The sequence below is a fragment of the Equus caballus genome, chromosome 8 (assembly GCF_041296265.1).
Source record: "Equus caballus isolate H_3958 breed thoroughbred chromosome 8, TB-T2T, whole genome shotgun sequence".
NCBI lineage: Eukaryota > Metazoa > Chordata > Mammalia > Perissodactyla > Equidae > Equus > Equus caballus.
In genome coordinates, this window is record NC_091691.1 from 53,916,573 (window position 1) to 53,936,275 (window position 19,703).

The 19,703-nt window shown below is 45.6% G+C and overlaps 1 protein-coding gene across 4 annotated transcripts in view; it reads left to right on the top strand.

The window, feature by feature from the left end:
• The window catches only part of LAMA3 (laminin subunit alpha 3), a 258,555-nt gene that overhangs the window by 149,407 nt on the left and 89,445 nt on the right, over nt 1-19,703 (top strand). For all 4 annotated transcript variants that reach the window (XM_023647570.2, XM_070220837.1, XM_070220838.1 and 1 more), the window contains 7 exons: nt 1,394-1,520; nt 1,606-1,745; nt 3,281-3,396; nt 4,561-4,772; nt 5,781-5,985; nt 17,693-17,837; nt 18,550-18,690. In XM_023647570.2, the coding sequence (XP_023503338.2) occupies nt 1,394-1,520; nt 1,606-1,745; nt 3,281-3,396; nt 4,561-4,772; nt 5,781-5,985; nt 17,693-17,837; nt 18,550-18,690 (1,086 nt within the window). The remainder of the gene's footprint in view (nt 1-1,393; nt 1,521-1,605; nt 1,746-3,280; nt 3,397-4,560; nt 4,773-5,780; nt 5,986-17,692; nt 17,838-18,549; nt 18,691-19,703) is intronic.

Genomic DNA, 19,703 nt, shown 5'->3' on the forward strand with positions numbered 1-19,703 from the left:
ACCTCTACTCTCAACTGAGGAGAATCCCAGACGTGAGGCAGCCAGTTAATCCTGTCTGTGACCACCTCACCCTGATGCTCTCTCTCTTTCCTGCGTCTGTGTCTACAGTCATTTGGCAGTTTTTCATGGTCCATCTTGTGATGCCTCGTATTTTCATGGGCTACTGCTATTTCACACTGTTGAGTTTATTGATTATCTTCCCGAGTTGGAACGTAAGCACTTTTAGAAAGCTGCTGTGGCTAACAAATTGTTTTGCATCCCTAACTGTACCAGCACAGTGCCTTGCAGGCAGGACATTCTCATTTCTCATCAATTGATTAATCATCTAGAGCACAAAGATGAAATATAGTAAGGGAATGCATTTTATTCACTGTAAACTACAAAATTGCAGGACTTAATGTTTGTTCTGAATATTATGTCTTTTTAATCCTAGAGATGTCTCCTGTCAGTTCACATTGGATCGAGTTAGGAAATTAACAGGATCTGAGAGAGACAATTTAATAAGATCCCATACGGGAAAGGCAGCCTAGAATAGTAGGGGGAAATGAACTGAAATCACAATAGAGTTCTAGTCCTCGTTTTGCTGTCAGAATTGCGTATGACCTTTAGCAAGTTACTTACCTTCTCCAAGTCACTGTTCTCTGGAAGATAATCTTTTATTGTTGTTGTTATTCTTGTAGTTTTTTTTGAGGGGTTGAAAAGACTTATTACTCACATAGTGAGGCTTTTTGGGGAGAGCAGGGCTCACACTCAAGCTTGAGCAAAAGTTGGGCTTGGGCAGGGGGAGGGGTTGGGGGGGAGTCCAGAGTGCCAGCTCCCTGTCCCAGGGTCTAGAATTTGTGTGGTTGGAACTTCCCACCCGTGCCTAGGAATGAGCACCGGGGCTTTCTTGCTGGCTTGTCTAGGTGCAGGGCCAAAGACGGAAGGTGAGTGATGGACTGGAAAACTGTCCATGGTCAAACATCAAAAATGGAGTCTGACCCTCTATTATATGGTTATTACAAGTAGTCCTCGAGTGCTGGGAGCATTCTGGTACAGCCTTTTGGCAAACCTACTGTACACTCCTAGGAGTGCAGTTGCTCAGTTATGTGTTCAACTTTGGTGGACACTGCCAGTTTTCCAAAACGACTGGACCAAATCACGCTCCCTCCAACATCACTTGTGGTTGTACCACAGTCTGCAGCTGAGAAACATTTGGTTTGTTTCCAGTGTTTGTGATTACAGGCTAAGCTGCTATAAACATTTAAGTGAAGGTTTTGTGTGAACATAGATTTTCACATCACTTGGGTAAATACCTAGGTTGTTTTGGTTTTTAACCTCTAAATATCCTGTGATTCTAATTATATGTAGCTCTGCAGCTTGAGGAGATTTTTTTCCTCTTTCTTCCTCCTAGAACCAAATGACCCTGAGAGGACTCGTCCCGCACGGGGGCCGATACGTCTTTGTCATCCATTTTTATCAGCCGGCACACCCAACGTTTCCTGCGCAGGTGTCGGTGGACAGAGGGCGGCCGCGGGCAGGTGAGCCACAGCAAGCATCCCGTGGCTACCCGCATGGCCTGTCCTTGCAGTGGTCTGACAGAAACTCCGCTCTCCCTGTCCCCAGGTGTCTTTCGTGCCTCTTTTTGCCCCCATGTGCTTGGCTGCTGGGACCAAGTGATCGCTGAAGATCAGGTTGAGTTTGACATCTCAGAGCCTGAGGTGGCCGTGACTGTGAAGGTTCCAGAAGGGAGGTCCTTAGTATTGGTGCGTTCTCCTTGTCCCTCAGCTTGCTCCTTATGGGGTTGCCTTGGTCAGCTGTTCTGTCTGTCGTTTGGCTCATGGCAATAATTCCTGCAAGGAATTAAAGTCATATTTATAGAAAAAGGTTTAAATTGCAGCCTCCATTTTTTTTTTAATAAAAGGGAGTATGACAGTTAAAATCAAGGGAAATCAGAATAACAGAGAAGCAAATAGGCAGAAAAAGCTGCCCTGCGATAAGCTCTGGTGAGCGTCTCATTCTGCAGCATCCCCTCCTCACTCCTCGTCTGGCTGGTTTCTCTCTGAAGCATTTAACACTCCTTTGTTTTTAAAACTTTCTTTTTTGGTTTCCATAGCTACTTTCTCTTGGTTTTTCCCACTTTCTCTGGTGCTCCTCCAGTGATTTTCCCTTTCCCGTCATCCCCATATGTTGGAGTTCCCTCGGTTCAATGCTGAGTCTCCTTTCTTTCAGTTCCCTTTGGAAACCGTCATCCGTGCCTGTTGATTCTGTTCTCTCCTCTGTGGAAGTGACACCCACATCTGAGAATTCATCTCTGATCTTTCCTGAGCTTCAGGCCCAATGTGGGACCATCTGCTGCATATCTCGATAGCCAGAGGTCTTACAAGTCCCTCAGACTTAGCCTGTTACCTGCACAGCCCCCACGCCCCCTACCCTGTTCATTGCCTTGGTTGATAGGATGGTGATCTATGTACCCAATGCTGGTACAGCCTTCCAGAGAGCCAAGAAGCACTGCCCAGGCTCTGCTCTGTGGCCCTCTAGTTCCTTGCTCGTGCCTCCTTCTTTCTCCAAGGCTGTCATCTTCCTGAGGATAGAACCTGACTTTATTCTTTGTACGCCCTGTGCCTGAATACCGCCTGGTGTGTGGTGCCTGGCAAATGTTTATTGAATTGAATAACATGACAGCAATAGACTCTGTAAGCTGCAAGTTGGTGAGTAGTTGACAAAGATGTTTTGACCTTTCCTACAGCATTTGTTACTGGCATAGTCTGATTTATATGGGTACAGAGAACCAAACAGTACTTTTAAAGACTGGGGCTATAATTATCCATGATAGAGTTTCAGAGAGGATGTAAACTTCATGGGCAAGCCACAGTATGAGTTTCCCCTTTGGTGCTGCCATTGCAGTTTGCTCACCTTTAAAAATGCAAAATAGCAAGCCCTGGAGATCCAGAGGCATCCCAGGCATGGATCGCTTGGGGCCTTGGCCACCCTAACAGGCCCCTCCTTACCCCTGAGGTCTTCTGTCCCTGCCCAGCGCTTGAGGCTGCTGCTTCTGTGAGCCACACTCCAAGGGGTCTGCCCCTGCACTCAGTATCATTTCCTACATAGGAACTGTGTGTTGAGCCTTGAACACTGGCTTAGGGTTGTTTCTTGTGACTATTTTTCATAAATCCTGTTTCATCTGGTCTTGGACTTAATGATAAAGAACGTCAATCTTAGCACAGAGAAAGTGTAATGCATAGCTGTTGGTGTGCCCTGTTATTGGAAATCCAAAGACATACTAATGGGTTTCCTTTAGGTCCGTGTTCTAGTGGTGCCTGCGGAGAATTACGATTACCAAATACTTCATAAAAAATCAGTGAACAAGTCATTCGAGTTTATCGCCAATTGTGGAGGAAACAGTTTTTATACGGAGTAAGTATCACTTTGTGGAAAGGCCCTGGAATGCATGAGGCTTTCCCCCATTCCAGCAAGGCCTGGGGAGGGGCTGTCCCTTGGGTCTGTCCTGTTCTTGGTGCCCAAGGGAGTGGCAGTGAGTCCCGGGTCTGGGGATGGAGATGCTCTTCCTCTGCACACACCATCCTACAGCACACCTCACCAGGCACATCTGGGCAGGATTGCTGTTCTCAACCTGGATCTCAACAGAGGTTCCCCTCCAAGCTGAGACTCATGGGCTGCTTAGGAGTTTCTTTTCCTCTTTGCTGCTTCCTCTTGGCCAACTCAGATTTCTAAAAGATACCACACAGGGCATCCTCCACTCAGAAGGATGACAGCCCTGATCCCCACTCTCCTTTGCCATCTGACTGAGTGGGGGTGTCACAGAGACTTGGACCTCCCCATTCTCTCTCCTTGGGTCCCTGAATGCCAAGAGCCTGGGCAGCCCTGAGTATTGGCCCCTTCCATTCTCTTCTGCAGACCCATCTTGCCCTTTAGTAGGTTTCCTAAGGAACCCCGGAGCTCCTGGGGGCCCTGGTAGGCAGAAGCCTCCTATATAGAAAATTAAGAGCAGACTCTCTGAAGTCAAACAGCTATGGATTGGCATACCTGCTCTGCCACTTCATAGCTCTGTGGCCTTGTGTATGTTGCTTAACTTCTAGGAACCTCAGGTGCCTTGTCTGTGAAATCGGGTGGTTGTGAGGTAAAGTAAGATGTAGGTGAAACTTCTAACACATAGCATTCAACAAATGTTGGTAATTTGCCTCCTCTTCCTCATTATTATTATTACTGGTGTATCATTACACATATAGGTGTAATTTTTTCTGTAACAGCTTTATTGAGATATAATCTACATACCATACAACTCATCCTATAGGTGAATTTTCACCCTTTTATTCCAGCCACCCAAAGATCTCACCCATCGGTCCTGTGACGTGGTCTGGAGTGGATGGGTGGGGGAAGGGGTGGCTGTCACCGGCTGTGAGTCCAGGAGTGGGGTATTCTCCCATTTCTTCCCAAACTTCAGAGCCAGAGACCTTCCCCGAAAACACTCCTTGGTGCAGCACGTGGGAAGGGGATGGTTGGGACGGTTTCTGGGTGCACCTGCCGAGATATCACCATGAGTTGTTTTTGTCTCCACAGCCCCCAAACAGCCTCCGTATTCTGCAAGAACTCCACCAGGTCCCTGGTGGCCCTTTACCACAACGGTGCACTGCCTTGTGAGTGCCACCCCACCGGGTCCATTGGCCATCACTGCAGCCCAGAGGGCGGGCAGTGCCCGTGCCGGCCCAACATCATTGGGCGGCAGTGTACCCGCTGTCGAACGGGTTATTACGGATTCCCACACTGCAAGCGTAAGTGCACGTTCGAGTCATCTGAGGTCATCTCTGGTCCCTGGTGGATGATGCTCTTCCAGGGCAGGGCTTCTCGAATTTCACTGTGCTAAAGACTGGCCCGGGGATCTTGTGAAAATGCAGATTCTGATTCAGGAGGCCTGGACTGGGGCCTGACAGCCTGCATTTCTTATAACCACTCAGAGGATGCCCAAGCCGCTGGTCCATGGACCACACTCAGAGTAACAAGGTTCTAGCAGATAAATATTTGTGTTTCCCATGCTATGTGACCCATGCATTTGGCAAAGAAGGTGAATGTAAGTAGCCTTAAGAGGCAAAATATTGGACAGCTCAACCTCCTCCCTAGTGGAAGCCCCTTCGGTTCTTGCAGCTTAACCAAAACTGAGGTGAGACAGGAGGAGAGCCAGGGCCACAGGGGCATAGTAGTCACTGAACGAAGCCCATGGATCTTTATCTGAAACCGTCCTGTGGCCTGAGACAGAGTCAGCCCGAGACAGAGTCAGCCCAAGCCCTGAGGGGGCAGGAAAGGGTGCAGGTGTGATGTAGATAGTCCCCACGTGGAGACCAGCCTTTGCCTAGTGAGGACGCTGCTGCAGCACCGTACCCTGACCCTGGGCTCAGTGCCCCAGGCTCCCCTCCCTGATGTGGAGCCACTTCACGGAGCCTGTGAGGAACAGCAACCTCTGATGAACAAGAGGCTGCACGTTGGAATGGCACATACCTGAGCTCACTGGGTTCCTCTGAGTATTTACCTTGGTGCCAGTAGGTCCAGCTGTGCCTCCTTCAGCATTCACACACTGTATCTGCCATGAGAATTTGGTATGGTTGGTCTTGGCCCCAAGAAATGGGCCTATCAGATCAACCACAATCGATAACGCCATAGCAAAAGGAAGCAAGATGTTTCTCCCAGACCCCTGGAGGCTTCTGGAAATCCTGGCAGTTGGTGCAGTCCTGCTGTAGGTCAGGCAGCATCTAACCCTACACTGTTTCTCTTTGTCCCCTGGTCAGCATGCAGCTGTGGCCAGCACCTTTGTGAGGAGATGACAGGGAAATGCCTCTGCCCTCCCCGCACCGTCAGACCCCAGTGTGAAGTGTGTGAGACGCACTCCTTCAGCTTCCACCCCCTGGCCGGCTGCGAAGGCTGCAACTGTTCCAGGAGGGGCACCCTTGAGGCTGCCACCCCGGAGTGCGACAGGGACCATGGGCAGTGCAGGTGAGCTGGTATGTTATGTTACAGGAAGGGAAGATGCCGTTGCCCACACACTGATCGTCATTACTTCCCACTTCTCTCAGATCCAAGGACTGCACTGTGTCCACCTGTGGGGGGAGCTCCACCCAGGATGGATTGCATGTGTGGGATAACTGGTCCCCTCATGTTTGGGGTAGCCAGGCAGAGCCTGTGTGGGCAAATGGCCAATCGCCTCAGGCCACAAGCAGCCTTGCCCATTTACTCCAGCATCCTTCTCAGTGTGTGCCATGATGTATCATAATGGAGTTATCAGTTTCTTCTCCTGTATCAGCTTGTGGTGAGTCCCTGTCCATGTGTATTTAGGTTGGGACTTCATTCTAGGGCTAGCTGGCAGTTTTGTTAAGGACAGTGCATGACAAAGTCTGAAATCCTCGGGCTTGCCTAACTCAGTTATAGAAGGAGTGCCAGGGCCTCCACAGTGGGGCTTGGTTGCCAGTGGGGATGGAGGCAGGGTGGGCAGGTACGTGCTGGAGAGCCCGCCTGAGAGTAGGGCTGCCCTTGGGGGAACCACCGAGAGGTCCAGTGCATAACTGCTAAGAGATGAGTGGCGAACATCGCTCAGACGGATGCTGTGTTGTCAAGAGGTTCGGTTCAGTGGGTCGGGCTCTACATTGGAAACTAGATGTTAGTGTCACATGATGCCATTGATCTCAGCAGGACTAGGGAGTAGCTACAGAGGATGAAAAACAGAATCCATTGTCCTAGAAGAAGAGGCTGGAAAGAATTAGCTGGGAGGATATATGGCAGGAAGACTGAGCCAGAGCTTCTAGAGTCCAGGCCGGCTTGGCAGCGTGCAGGAGAAAGCATGTGATTCACCATCGACCCCACTCCCGCCCGCACACACGCCCTCAGGCACATGGTTGTTAGGGGGGCTGTGCCCCTGTGAGAGCTGGGAGGGCTGATGCTGCTGGAGGGCAGCTGTGTTCATTTCCTGTGGCTCCTGTAACAAATTACCACAAACTGCGTGGCTTAAAACAGCAGCAGCCTATTCTCTCACAGTTCTCAGGGCTGCAAGTTTGAAATCAAGGTGTTGACAGTGCCACGCTGTTTCTAAAGAGTCTAGGAGAGAACCCGTTCCATGGCTCTCTCTTAGCTTCAGGTGTAGCCGGCAGTCTTTGGAGCTCCTTGACTTGTAGACACATCGATCCACTCTCTGCCTCTGTCTTCACATGGCATTCTGTCTCTGTGTCTCTTCTTATAAGGATACCCTTGGATAACGGCTCACTTTACTCCAGTATGACCTCATCTTAACTTGATTGTGTCTGCAAAGACCCTATTTCCAAATAAGATCACATTCTCAGGTACTGGGGGTTAGAACTTGAACGTATCTTTTTGGAGACAAAATTCAACTCTCTATAGCAGTGATGTTCATTTTTCTAAGGAAAGACCCTTAACCACACCTTAATTATTGCCCAGTGCCTAACAATTCCTTTGTGCTACTACCCGCACCTTGTAAGAAGCTGACTCAGAACTTGAGTCATGAAACATTCCAAGTCTTTAAAACCACAGGCGTGAGTCCTTCCTGAGTCAACTCAGTCACTCATCCTTCTCAAACAGAGAGCCTAAACTGAAGGTGATTTGCACATTAATTTTGAGGTGATATCTAGAGAGTTTTCATCACAATTAATTAACATTTATTAGGTTCTATTCCCTCCAGTGCTTGAGCTATTCTCTGGAAGGAAGTCAGGCTCTTAGTTCATTACCGAAGGCTCTGCATTGTGGCCCGAATGCACCTGTGGGCCTGTGAAAATCTCTAACTTATTTCCAGTAAGTTACTGATGTATGAGAGAATGGCACTTAGTGTGGAAGCACAGACTTCTACCAGGACCTGCGGGAATGCTACAGAATAAAAAGAGGCTCAGTGCCCAGGAGTTGCTTGCGGTCTTGTAGCTGGAGAAGATGGATAAGTGGGAAGCTAAAGGGACCTGTAAGTGCCACTCATGACCCAACCAACTTTATAGAAAGGAGAGAGGAGGAGAAGTTGCGTGTAGTCCTGTGACTTCATTTCTGATCTAGGTTTGCCTCTCCAGGGAAAATTGCCTCCATCCCTCTGTTTCAACCCTTGCCAAAAAGTAGCTAGTCAAACAGTGAAACCTTGGAGATCTGCTCTGTCACATGGCCGTGCTGCCTAATTTCAGCTGGATTGTTTGGCATTCCTCTCAGCATCTCCTCCACCGTCCTCTTCATTTCACCCAGCTGTCTTTGCTCCCATTACATCTGTTTTTCTTCTACTCTTTCATTGATGGGTATCATTTTTCCTTTCCCAGCTAACAGCCCCACTATGCTTTTCATCTTGTTATTTTCTACCTCTGCCAAGGCCTTCTTCCCTCAAATAGCAAATATTTCACTGCAACTTCCCATCCTTCCCTTACCACTGACCTCTCCCTTTTTGTGTTCCCATAGGAGCCAGACTCCCTTTCTTGAAAAACAAAATTCTTTTATTGACAGGAAACTGATAGTCATAAACATTTGACACTAGAGCTCCAAAGCGTTTGTAAATAAAATGTGTGTCTCTCAATGGAAACTGCAAGGATAATGAGAATGGAACATTTCTCTCCGTGAAGCTGGAAGACCAATACTGACAAGATGTGCCATCTCGGGTTTGAAAAGGTGGGCACAGGAGGGTTAGAACAACAGTCAAAAGACAGTCGACCAAGCTAGTCTGTTGCTGTTGAAACACTTCAGCAAGTTCTTCAGTCTGAAACACAAAATAATCCTCAGAGCTCCCCAGGACATCTACCAGACCAAAGGAAACTGTAGAAATTGAACTGGCTTCAGAAAAGGGACTCCAGGGAGTTGTAAAAAGGGAAACAGGTTGAATTAGGAAGAATTGTTTTCATTCTAATATATTTGAAGAACAAATCAAAGGAAATAATCCAGCGTCTTTATGTGGGATGGGTTTGCACAGATCCTTCAGAGGAAAGAGAAGTCTGACAAATAAGTAGGATGAGCAGAGGGGGAGGTCTTAGCATTAAAATCCTTTGCTCACTCCAGGGGTATTATGGCAGGAATCTGGATATTAAAAGGCCTGAAAGAGCAAGGTTCCATTTGAACGGCAGAATAAGCAATGCATAGCATTGGGAAAATAAAGAAGAAACCAGGTGGAAGAGCAGGAAAGGAAGATAAACAGACGACATGGAATGGTTATTAGGAAATGGAAATCCTGGCTGCGGTTGGAGCCCAGGATTCTGTCGCAGCACCAATCATAGCTGCATTAAGATACCCACAGCCCTAAATACTGAAAACATTACAGTGCCGCCATATCCAATTAAAAATAAAAACTTACTAAGCAGCAAAATAAGTGCAGGAAAGTCCAGCAAATTTCTGTTTTCCTGTAATGACTACAAAAGGGTTTTTCTTTTGAAGGCAGAACATCCAAGTGAAGAGTTTGGGGCTGGAGAAGGAGGTTTGGGAACTGTGTGCATAGGTTAGAGCGAGTGAGGCCCCCAAGGAGAAGATGGGGACACACAGGAGGGAAAACCAGGTGTGGGTCCCGGAAGGGGTACCTCTGTTTAATCAGAGGCCACAAAGGAGGCAGTGAGATGGAGAAGCAGTTTTCAGGCGGGAGAAGCAGAGAATTCACTCTCTGAGAACTAATGGGAGGGTTTTAAAAGGGCGTAGCTGGTGGACAGAACAAACTGTTGCAAACAGACTCTCACACACTGTTTCTCAATGCTGCTGCCACAGCAAAAGGAAACCGAGAATGCATTAAAAATTGTAACAATCAGTTAAGCTACCATCTATGGGAGATAGATAGATTTACCAGAGTATTTTAGGTACAAATTCTGAAGAGTGTTTAACAAACCTTCACTAGTCAATGACAATTTAGAGAACTGGAAGATTCCTAACTCAGGACTCATGTTCTATTATTTTGCCCAAACCTGAGAGAAGGTCAACAGGAATGGAATTCCACTGGCCTCTATCACACCTAAACAAAGATGTGAAGTTGCTTATCTTGGCGTTACCAAAGAGACTGTAATAACCCAATGGAATGACACATCTGTCTGTGGTCAAAGTGGATTTGTCGTGAAAGGCCCTTGGCAGATAATGTAAGAAAAACTTTCAGTTTGTTACACGACTGTCAATTGCACAGATTGCCCATGATAATTCCAGTGTGGATGCTGAAAAACCTTTTGATTACTTAAGAATATTTCTTTAGAAAATATGAAAGGAAAGAACGCTTTATTCGTCCAAGAAAATTTCCTAATGAAAATGAAGAATGTGTTTAGAGGAACCTACAGTTCATGTAAAAGAAGTAATCAAAGATACTTAGAATTTTCAATTAAAAAACACATCCTTTCTCAATTATACAACAGACTCTTGTGGTTGGACAAATTATCACATCACAAAGTTTAAAAATTTTTAAATTTTATTTGACTATTTATAGATGTTAAAGTATATCATACTAAGAGAAAATCAAACTATTATAAAATTAATCTACTTTAAAATGAATTACAAAAAATGATTGTAGCAACCCACAATACTCAATCTTTACTGAATTAAAACTGGTGTTGTAATTTTAGAGACAATTAGGAATAAATTAAGTTGGAGCCATATCTTATGTTGGAGTGAGAACTGAGTTCTTGAGTCACCTTTGTCATGAACCAGCTAGGACACTCTGGGCAAGTCACTTTGCCTTCCGGGGTCTCAGTTTCCTAATCTATATAATGAAGTTTGGTAAAATCATCTCTAACTTCCCTCCTAAGTTTAAACTTCTGATTCTATTTCTTCTTCAATCTCTGTATCATAAAAACTACTGCAAAATTATATTGTATAAATGCCAAAAAGTCCATTATTTTGACCAACTCTATCTAGATTGAGGTCTTAAAGATGCTTATCTTGATCAAATTTTTATTTTTTTATAGCAACACAGTAATTTAATCAGATATGGTAGCAATGAAAAAGTACATTTGCATCTGTTTTTAATAATGAGAGATTATGCCATTAGATTCTTTGAACCAGCAGAAGGGCTAGAATATCCTCAGAAGATTTTATCAATCAGTGACAAATACAAGGAAGCTGAGAATCACTGCTTTAAAAAACTATCGTGATGTCGACCACATTCAGGCTATTTTAAGATCTATTAAAGGAGATGGCAGTCCACCTGGACATCCACTGAAGCCATGTGTACAGGCGTGCCTTTTCAGAAAAGCAGTAGCAAAAGAAAAGGCTTTGAGGAGATCTCTATCTCAGCCACTTCTCACAGATTTACCAAATGTTTGTGTTAGATGGAAAAACAAAATACTAGACAGGTCATAGACTTGGCCTTCTTGGAACAGAAGTGTCTCTGGCTAGGCATAAATCCATGAGCCAAAACAACTTGAAGAAGAAACTCCTTTGATGCCCCTCATGTAATAACAGGAGTGCATAGGCAGGGTGTGGGTGCTTGCACATGGTGAGCAGGGCGGATGGGGCTCCTGCCACACACATGGAGCTCAAAGTTCTCACCTGCATTCCCTCTGTCCTCCTTCATTTTCTGTAACATGAGCATCTTTCTCTCTCTCTCAGAATGATCCTTCCCTGGCTATTTCACTGCTTCAAGCTCCTCCTTCTGCCCGCAGACTGAGAGGACATGTGATATGAGTTTGCGCAAGGTTGTGCACTCACTATCTGGGTGACCCCAACATGTTATGTCTCCTCTCTGTGCCTTATTTCTTCATCTTTAAAATAGGGATACTAGAGGCACCTGCCTCAGGAAGTTCTTTAGAGGATTACATATCCTATGCAGAAACCCTCAGAACAGTACCTGAGACACACCAGCACCCAATAAGTATTAGCTGTTATCATTATTATTTGACAAGGACTTAGCTATCCACCTCCTTCCCTCTGTATTTGTCCCCTTGAAACCCCAGCCATTCTCCTGCCTTCAACCAGCCCCGCTCCTGGGTGATTCCGAGATCCAAAGCTCAGCCCTCTCCTTGTTGGCTGGTTTATTGCACCTTCATTGCAAATCAGTTCGACCTGAGCTCTCTTCCTGGCTTTACTTAGGTGGCCTCCGACAAGTCCCTGGACTCTTTGAGCTCCTGTCCCCTCATATATATAATGAAGTGTTAGATTAGATGATCTTTGAGGGCCCTTACAACTCCAGAATTCTGCAACTCTAACCCCATATCTGAAACCCATGTCATTGTCTTGCCTATGAAGCCATTTCTTTCTTTGTATTTTTAAATTTCTGGAGCCAGCCCGGCGGCGCAGTGGTTAAGTGCACACGTTCAGCTTCGGCAGCCCGGGGTTCGCCGGTTCAGATCCCGGGTGCAGATATGGCACTGCTTGGCAAGCCACTCTGTGGCAGGCATCCCACATACAAAGTAGAGGAAGATGGGCACAGATGTTAGCTCAGGGCCAGTCTTCCTCAGAAAAAAGAGGAGGATTGGCAGCAGTTAGCTCAGGGCTAATCAAAAAAAATTCTACTGAATGGTGACAAGCCTCCTCCTGGTCCCCAAAGCCTGAAATTCCAGTATCATCCTAGAATCAAGCCCTTTTCCCTACATTCAATCAGGTGTTGACTTCTGGAAAGGTGTATATCATCCCCCTTCCTTTCCATGGCTTGCTGCCACCCTGGTTAAGTCCTTTTACCGCTTCATGTTTGAATGGTATTGATGGTCACCTAATTGACCTGCCTTTTCCTCGTTTACTCGCTCCTTCTTCCTTTCTTTCTTCTTTCCCGCCTGCCTGCCTGCCTTTTCTCCTTAATCAAAGAGGAATATGCTAAATACAAAATCATACTAGGATTTAAACATTTATTTTCCCCTTAATTTTGTCATGAATGCATAGAGCTATTACTCTACAAAACTTGAGACAATGTTGATAAATGCATATTTGTTTATGATTTTATCTTCTTGGTGTATGTTTCTTTTAAACCGTGGTGAAACACTTGCCTCAGTTCCTTGTGAACTTTTCTTTTGCCTTACATTCTATCTTGTTAAATAGCAATATGTTTCATCACTCAAACTGTGTCTAGCACCTACTCCAGTTTGGAAATTGTGCTTTGTGCAGAAGGCACACATGCCTCCTAATACAAGGTCACAGTCTGATAGGGGACTATCAATAACAACAATGCAGTGTCGTGGCACCATAGTGTGTGCAGGCTGCTGTGGGGGCACAGGGCACTGCCCGATACCACTTCCATCACATCACTCTTGGTGCTAGAACCTTCTTCAACTCCCCATTGTCTAATAGGATAAAGGCCAACTTTCTGTGGTAACCTGACCCCCATCTATCCTAACTTAAGCCTTTTTTTCTCTGGCTTGGTTTTCTCACTTCCTCTAAACATGTTTTGCATATGTTCAGTTCTGTGGTTGTGAAAGGCCTGCTTCCCCACTCTTCTGTTACCCCCAAATTGTACTTATCCTTCAAGTTCAAGCTCAAAGAAGGCATGAAGCCTTCTACAAGTCCACGGAGATATCCTCATCATCTCATTGCCTAAAGCAAGTTTAATGCTTAGCTATGCATCTCTCATGTGATTACCTAACTTTGTGCCTGTCTATGTCCTATGTCCTCAGTGAAAACGTACCGAGGTCAACACTGACTTATTCTAATTTGTCCCCTCTCTCTCCTGTCCCTTAACACAGGGATGTATATATAGAAGGCACTCAATAATTATTGAATGAATAAATGAATGAATAAGGTAGACTTTGGATTCTAAATTAGGACTTTGACGTGAGAGTAATATTAAGGGACCCACAGTGTTCAATCAGCAAAGGATAGAGTTCACCCTAACGCCTGATTTTCTTGTTGTCTGTGAGACACAGTGAGCACCCAAACACACACAGATGTTATTGCATAACATTTGGCCATGAGCCCACTGCATCAGAGATGACTTCACATGACCTGCATCCCCGGTGCTGCCGTTCTGCACCTCCAGGCAGCATCTGCTGGAACCTCTTGCTTTTGCAGCGAGGGCAGCTCTTTGAGTAGCAGAGCATCTCCCTGGAGAAGTGTGCCAAGGTCAGGGTGACTTCAGGTTGTTTTTAAAAGATGTTCAGCCAGACTTTGAAAAGGAAGTTTCCTTTTTATTCTCTGTTGTCATAGCACCACCAAAAACTCCTTCGGTTGGTTGTTTTTGCACAGGTTTCATATGCTCAATGCTCTAAGCATTGCATTACTCAGGAATCTAGACATTATATTCTCCATGTTTTGGTTAACCCTTGTCTATCAGTCCCAACTGGGCTTCTCAGAGTTTTTAGCTCACAGGCCAGTACTGTTATCACTCTGCACAGCTTTTTGATTTTTCTCATCCACTCCTATGCTCTCAGTTGCTACTTACATGCTAATCGCAGCCCAGAGCTTTATCTTATATTACTGATTGGTCATATCCTCTCAGCCCGCCTGTCTTCTCCACCACATCATCTCACATGTGTTCTGAAATAAAGAGGCAGACAAGTAATGATTGTGCTTCCATTTCTCCTTGTCTCAAGGAGCAGCTTCCACAACTGCCCTCCCTGCAAAATACTCCTGTTCCTTCTTTTCCAATGACGTGAAAATATAAAACGTAGGCTCCCATCTGCCTGTCCTCACCTTCAAGGCCCAGGTCCAGGCCACTCTCAGCTTTGTCCAGCAATGTCCATCAATGACGTTCAATATCTCAGTTGCTTGTTTGACTCCAGCATGCAATTAATGCCTGGGATGTTTGCTAAAAGAACTGTCCTGGACCTTGGGATGCCAAGCTTCCCAGCTGACACTTTGTGACAACAACAACATTGTCCATGCACAGCGCCCTTTCCTCCCTTCCAGGTGAGAGGAGTAGAGTCCACCCCAGTCTAAGTCAGCTCATCGCCAAAGTTCCTCTTCTTATCTAAGCTTCCTCTTCCTCATGATGTTATTTGGAAGGGTTATCTGTACTCTCTTCTTTCCCATCTCTAGACAGCCCACATTCTTGTGCTCCACACTCACTGCTCCCTCCAGAAATAGGGAATCCTCTGGGAACAGTCATTTCTTTTGCCAGACTGTCTGATTGCTTCTAGTCTGAGATTCACAAGAAGAGAGTAGGTGTTGTTAATCTGTGCCCAGGAACCCTCTGATAGTGAATGCAAAATTTCATGTGTAAACAAGAGTGTGTGTGTATGTACACACGTGCGCGTGAGAGAGAGAGAGCAAAAGAGGGAGAGAGAGAGAATGTTATCTGTGGGTAGGTGGGAAGTACTTTTCTCAGAAGATAGCCCACAGTTTATCCAGCTTCCTAGAAGGGTCCCAGACCCCCCCGCAGAGTATACAAGCCACTGCACTAGAGTGATCGCTCCAAGCAGAGCATTTACCCTCTCCATCTGCAGTGCTGCAGGTGTTCTTTGGAGAATATTTTCTTCTTTACAAAAATAATTTCTGCAGATCTCAGGTAGGGAGGAAGATGAGGGGGGTGGGGCTGGGAAGAGCTGAAATAACATTTGACTTGTCAGCAGGCCTTGCAGGTGAAACTGATTTTACCTTTTTAGGTGTGGGCAGTGGGATAAAGGGACACCCATCTGCTCCCCTTAGCCAACGTGTGCATGGCACTGTTCTAAAGTTTAAACATTTATTATTTTATTTCATTCTCACAACAATCCTGTGAAGTAGTATTATGATCTTCATTTTTACGGAAGAGGAGACTCAGTTGTAAAGAGAGTAACTTACTCAGTTTTCTACATCCAGTAAGTGGTAGAGATGGGATTTAAACCTAGGCCACCTGGTCACAAGTTTGTGTTCTCAGTCAAGTACAAAATCCTTTATCTGGTTATGGGCAGATATTTACCAAAGGCCAGCTTACTGGGATATAAAGTTTATCTTTCTTGCATGGTCACTGGGGTAAGATATTTTAATAGGTATGAAGAGATAGTTGATAACTTACATTTGACAGCAAGTTAATGAAGTATTGTACTCCCTCTATGCCAACAAAAAGCACACTTCCTAATGCTTTCTTTAGAGCCACAAAAAAGGATCAGTGTGTGGAACCCACCAGACTTCAGCTGTGGAGCTCCGTGACTGAGCTACGGAAGCTGGCACCCACTTCCTCTTCCTCTCCTCCCTCCCCTTGGATGTTGGGCTTCTGGGTTCTGCTGGCAGCCCACTGCTCTTCTCACTCCATCAGCCTTTTGTGTTTTCTCATCCACTCTTGTGCTTCAGGTACATGTACCTGCTGATGGCTCAGAGCTCCCCCCTGGAATCTTCCTCAGCGCCTAGGCCATACAGGCGATTGCCCACTGGACTCCCACCAGGTCTGCCCATTGTCTCCCTCCCTACCTACCCTGTGCCTTCATTCCCAGCTTTACATGAGGCCCCAGAATCCACTCTGTCACTTGAGCTGGACAACTGGGATTCTTCCTTGCCTTCTCTTCCTTCTATCCCTTTCATCCAGAGCATTACAAGTCCCAGCAACCTCACCCCAAAATAGTTTTGGTCCCTATTCCTCCTCTTCATTCCAAATACCTCTGCCCGATTCAGCCCCCTCATCTCCCTCCTGACTCAACAGCTGGCTGCAGAATTGACCTGCTCGGCTCACCTTCACACACATCCAACCACACGCTTTCCTCTTTAAAAGCTTTTCAAAATGACAATACCTTGTTTGAGGGCTTGCCCTGTCCCTGGCACTTCTTCATCTGTCTCCACAGCAGTCCTTGGAGGCAGCAGCTATCATTTCCCCTCCCTACAGATGAGAAAAAGAAGGCTTGAGAAGTTCAATAACTTGCTAAGATAATAGATCTAATGAGCGTGAGAGCTGGGCCTAGAACTCCAGCCAGTCCGCCTTCAGGGCGCGGGCCTCTGTGTCCACTGCCACAGACATTGTCACAGTGCCCAGCACTTCCATCCACATGAGCTGGCTCCTGCCTACCTCTTTAGGCTCGTGATTCAGCAGCCCCTGCTTGTACGTCTGCCCCAGCAGCAGCACACTTGTATTCCCTGCGTTCACTAGGTGGTTTCCCCTCTGTGCCTTGTGTCTGGAACACCCATCCCACCTCCTAGCCCACAATACTTGACATTTTAGGTCCAGCTTAAGCATCACCTCCCCCAGGGATGCTGGGTCAGCTGCTGCTCCTCTCACCACCACCCCCTTAGACCCTGTGTGTATATTGTTCACATTTCTACCTCAACACTTATCTATGGGAGCTCTTCGTTCTCAGGGGCCATGTCTGTCCTCATCCCCCAGAGCCTCGCACTGAGCCTGCCCCTCAGGATGCACTGTCCATGATGGTCATCTCTTTGTTTGAATTGAGGTATAATTGACAGATAACGTCATATTAGTTTCAGTTGTACAACACAGTAATTTGATATTTGTATATGTGTGAGATGATTATACAATAGGTTTAGTTAACATCATCACTGTACATAGTTACAAAATATTTTTCCTCATGATGAGAATTTTTAATAAATCTTTCTTAGCAACTTTCAAATATATAAGATAGTATTATTAACTATAGTCACCAGGCTGTATATTACATCCCCATGACCTACTTATTTTATATCTGGAACTTGGTTCCTTTTGACACCCTTCATCATCAAGATGATGGTCATCTTGACCTGCTTTGTGTAAGTGCCTTTTATCTGCTTCTCTGCATCCTGCCTGGGACTATAAGCACCCTGTGGGCAGGCACTGTGTCTATTTAACTGGTCTGTTACAGCAACTGCTCTGTGCAGGGTAGCTGGACTTGTAGAGCTGTGCGTAGAGAGATGATAACTTTTGCTTCCTTTGCTCTGGGTACAGATGCAAGCCCAGGATCACAGGGCGGCAATGTGACCGATGTGCCTCCGGGTTTTACCACTTCCCCGAGTGCATTCCCTGCCACTGCAACAGAGATGGGACTGAGCCAGCAGTCTGTGACCCTGGGACCGGGGCTTGCCTCTGCAAGGTAAGACAGAATGTGCAATGCCAGGGATGTCAGCTGCTGCAGTATGGAACTTCTTCATATTGAGTCAACATATAGAAATATGTGGGAAATGGGATGACCCGTAATAGATTTCCACAATGTGTGTAGCATTTTATAGTCATTCTCACTTGATAGAACTAGTTAGAAGAGAAGACCCCTTCCACCCTCTCATCCTTTGGAGGGGCTGCAGACCTCCTTAAGAATCTGATGATAGGTACAGACCCTCTCCAGAAAAATCAACACAAACTTTTGTCTGCAATTTCAGAAACAAAACTCCTGTTCATAGCTTCTTCTGAAGCCTATTCCTGGCCCATGGACCCCAGGTTAATGACCTCTGCTCCAAGGGGTTCTACCAGCTTGTAGGGGAGCTCCCAAGTCGTCACAGATGTTTTGAGGTAGCAGTAAGTGGGATGAATTGGTTCCCCTGTATTGTGAATCCTTCTGGTGTTAATTCCTGCCTTCAAGATGCCAAGAGGCAATTTACAAAATTTAGGAAATTCTCTCTTCTATTGGTGTGTGGTATAAAAGTTTAAACAATTAATGTGGTATAAAAGCTTAACAATTTTGTATCTTAATGTTTTGTTAGCATCCATGTTCTCACATCTTCTACTGGTATTTAATTTGTACAAGTGGCTAACTGCAATCAGGGAACCTTTGAAGAAATGATCCCTTGATTTGGGTTTTCCTGCAACAGGAAAATGTGGAAGGTACAGAATGTAATGTGTGTCGAGAAGGATCATTCTACTTGGACCCAGCAAATCCCAAGGGCTGTACCAGCTGCTTCTGTTTTGGAGTAAATAATCATTGTCACAGTACACATAAAAGAAGAGCAAAGGTATGCAAGGAATTAGAGTCTTTTTGGATTTATTTATTATTTCCAAATGAAGAAGAAATGAATTGGCATGAAACATGAGGGTTGTGGATTTTTCGTGTGTTCCTCAGCCTGCTCATTCCTTCCACAGATGTCCTCATGCTCAGTCCCTCAGTTTGTCAGGTCTCTGCTCAAGGTCCAGTGCTCAGAGGGACCCTACTTCCCCACTCCCTACACTGTCTGTGCCCTCCCCTTCTTTGTGCAGTGTGCTTAACAGCATTTATCACTCCGTGACGTGTTATACATTTAGTGCTAAAATTTGTTTATAATCTGCCTTCCTCCACACTAGCATGGAAGCTCCTCGACACATTCCCAGGGCCTAGAGCAGGATCTGGAACATTATAGAGAAGCTCCACGAACACTCAGTAATAAACGGAGTTTCTCGTTCTTCCCACTTGTTTCTTCTTAGCTGCTTGTCGTCTTCCTGTTTTACTTTCCTTCTCACCTATTTTACCACGTCTTTTTTTTTGGCGCCTTTTAAATTAATTCCATGAAACTGAAACTTCGTTGCCTTCATTATGCCATGAGCCAGGTGTCTCATACTTGCTTTCTTTGTGTGAGTAATGTCTTATGTCCAAGAAGTAGTCAAAGAAAGATTATTCTATATATTTACTGCCTGCCTCCTGAAATGAGCTCAGGCTTGTAATTGGAAAAAAATACTTTGTTAATCCACTCTGAGGTCTCCTCTGCTTACCCCAAGGGAACCCAGAAGCATTATTCCTGACCTGTGCCTTGTCATAATTTAACTCCTGACTTCCTTTATGACCAGGGAAATATTTAATTATGATTCTCCATTTAGAGAAAAAGATAGCAGGCCACTGTATTCCACATCATATTTGTTCTATAAGAAGCTCACCATTAAAATGTGCCTACAGTCCTAGTTATTATTCATACATTTATTTATGCACTATTCGAACACTTATTCTAATGCCTACTAAGTGTCAGGAACCAGGATGTGCACTGGGATCCAAAGATAA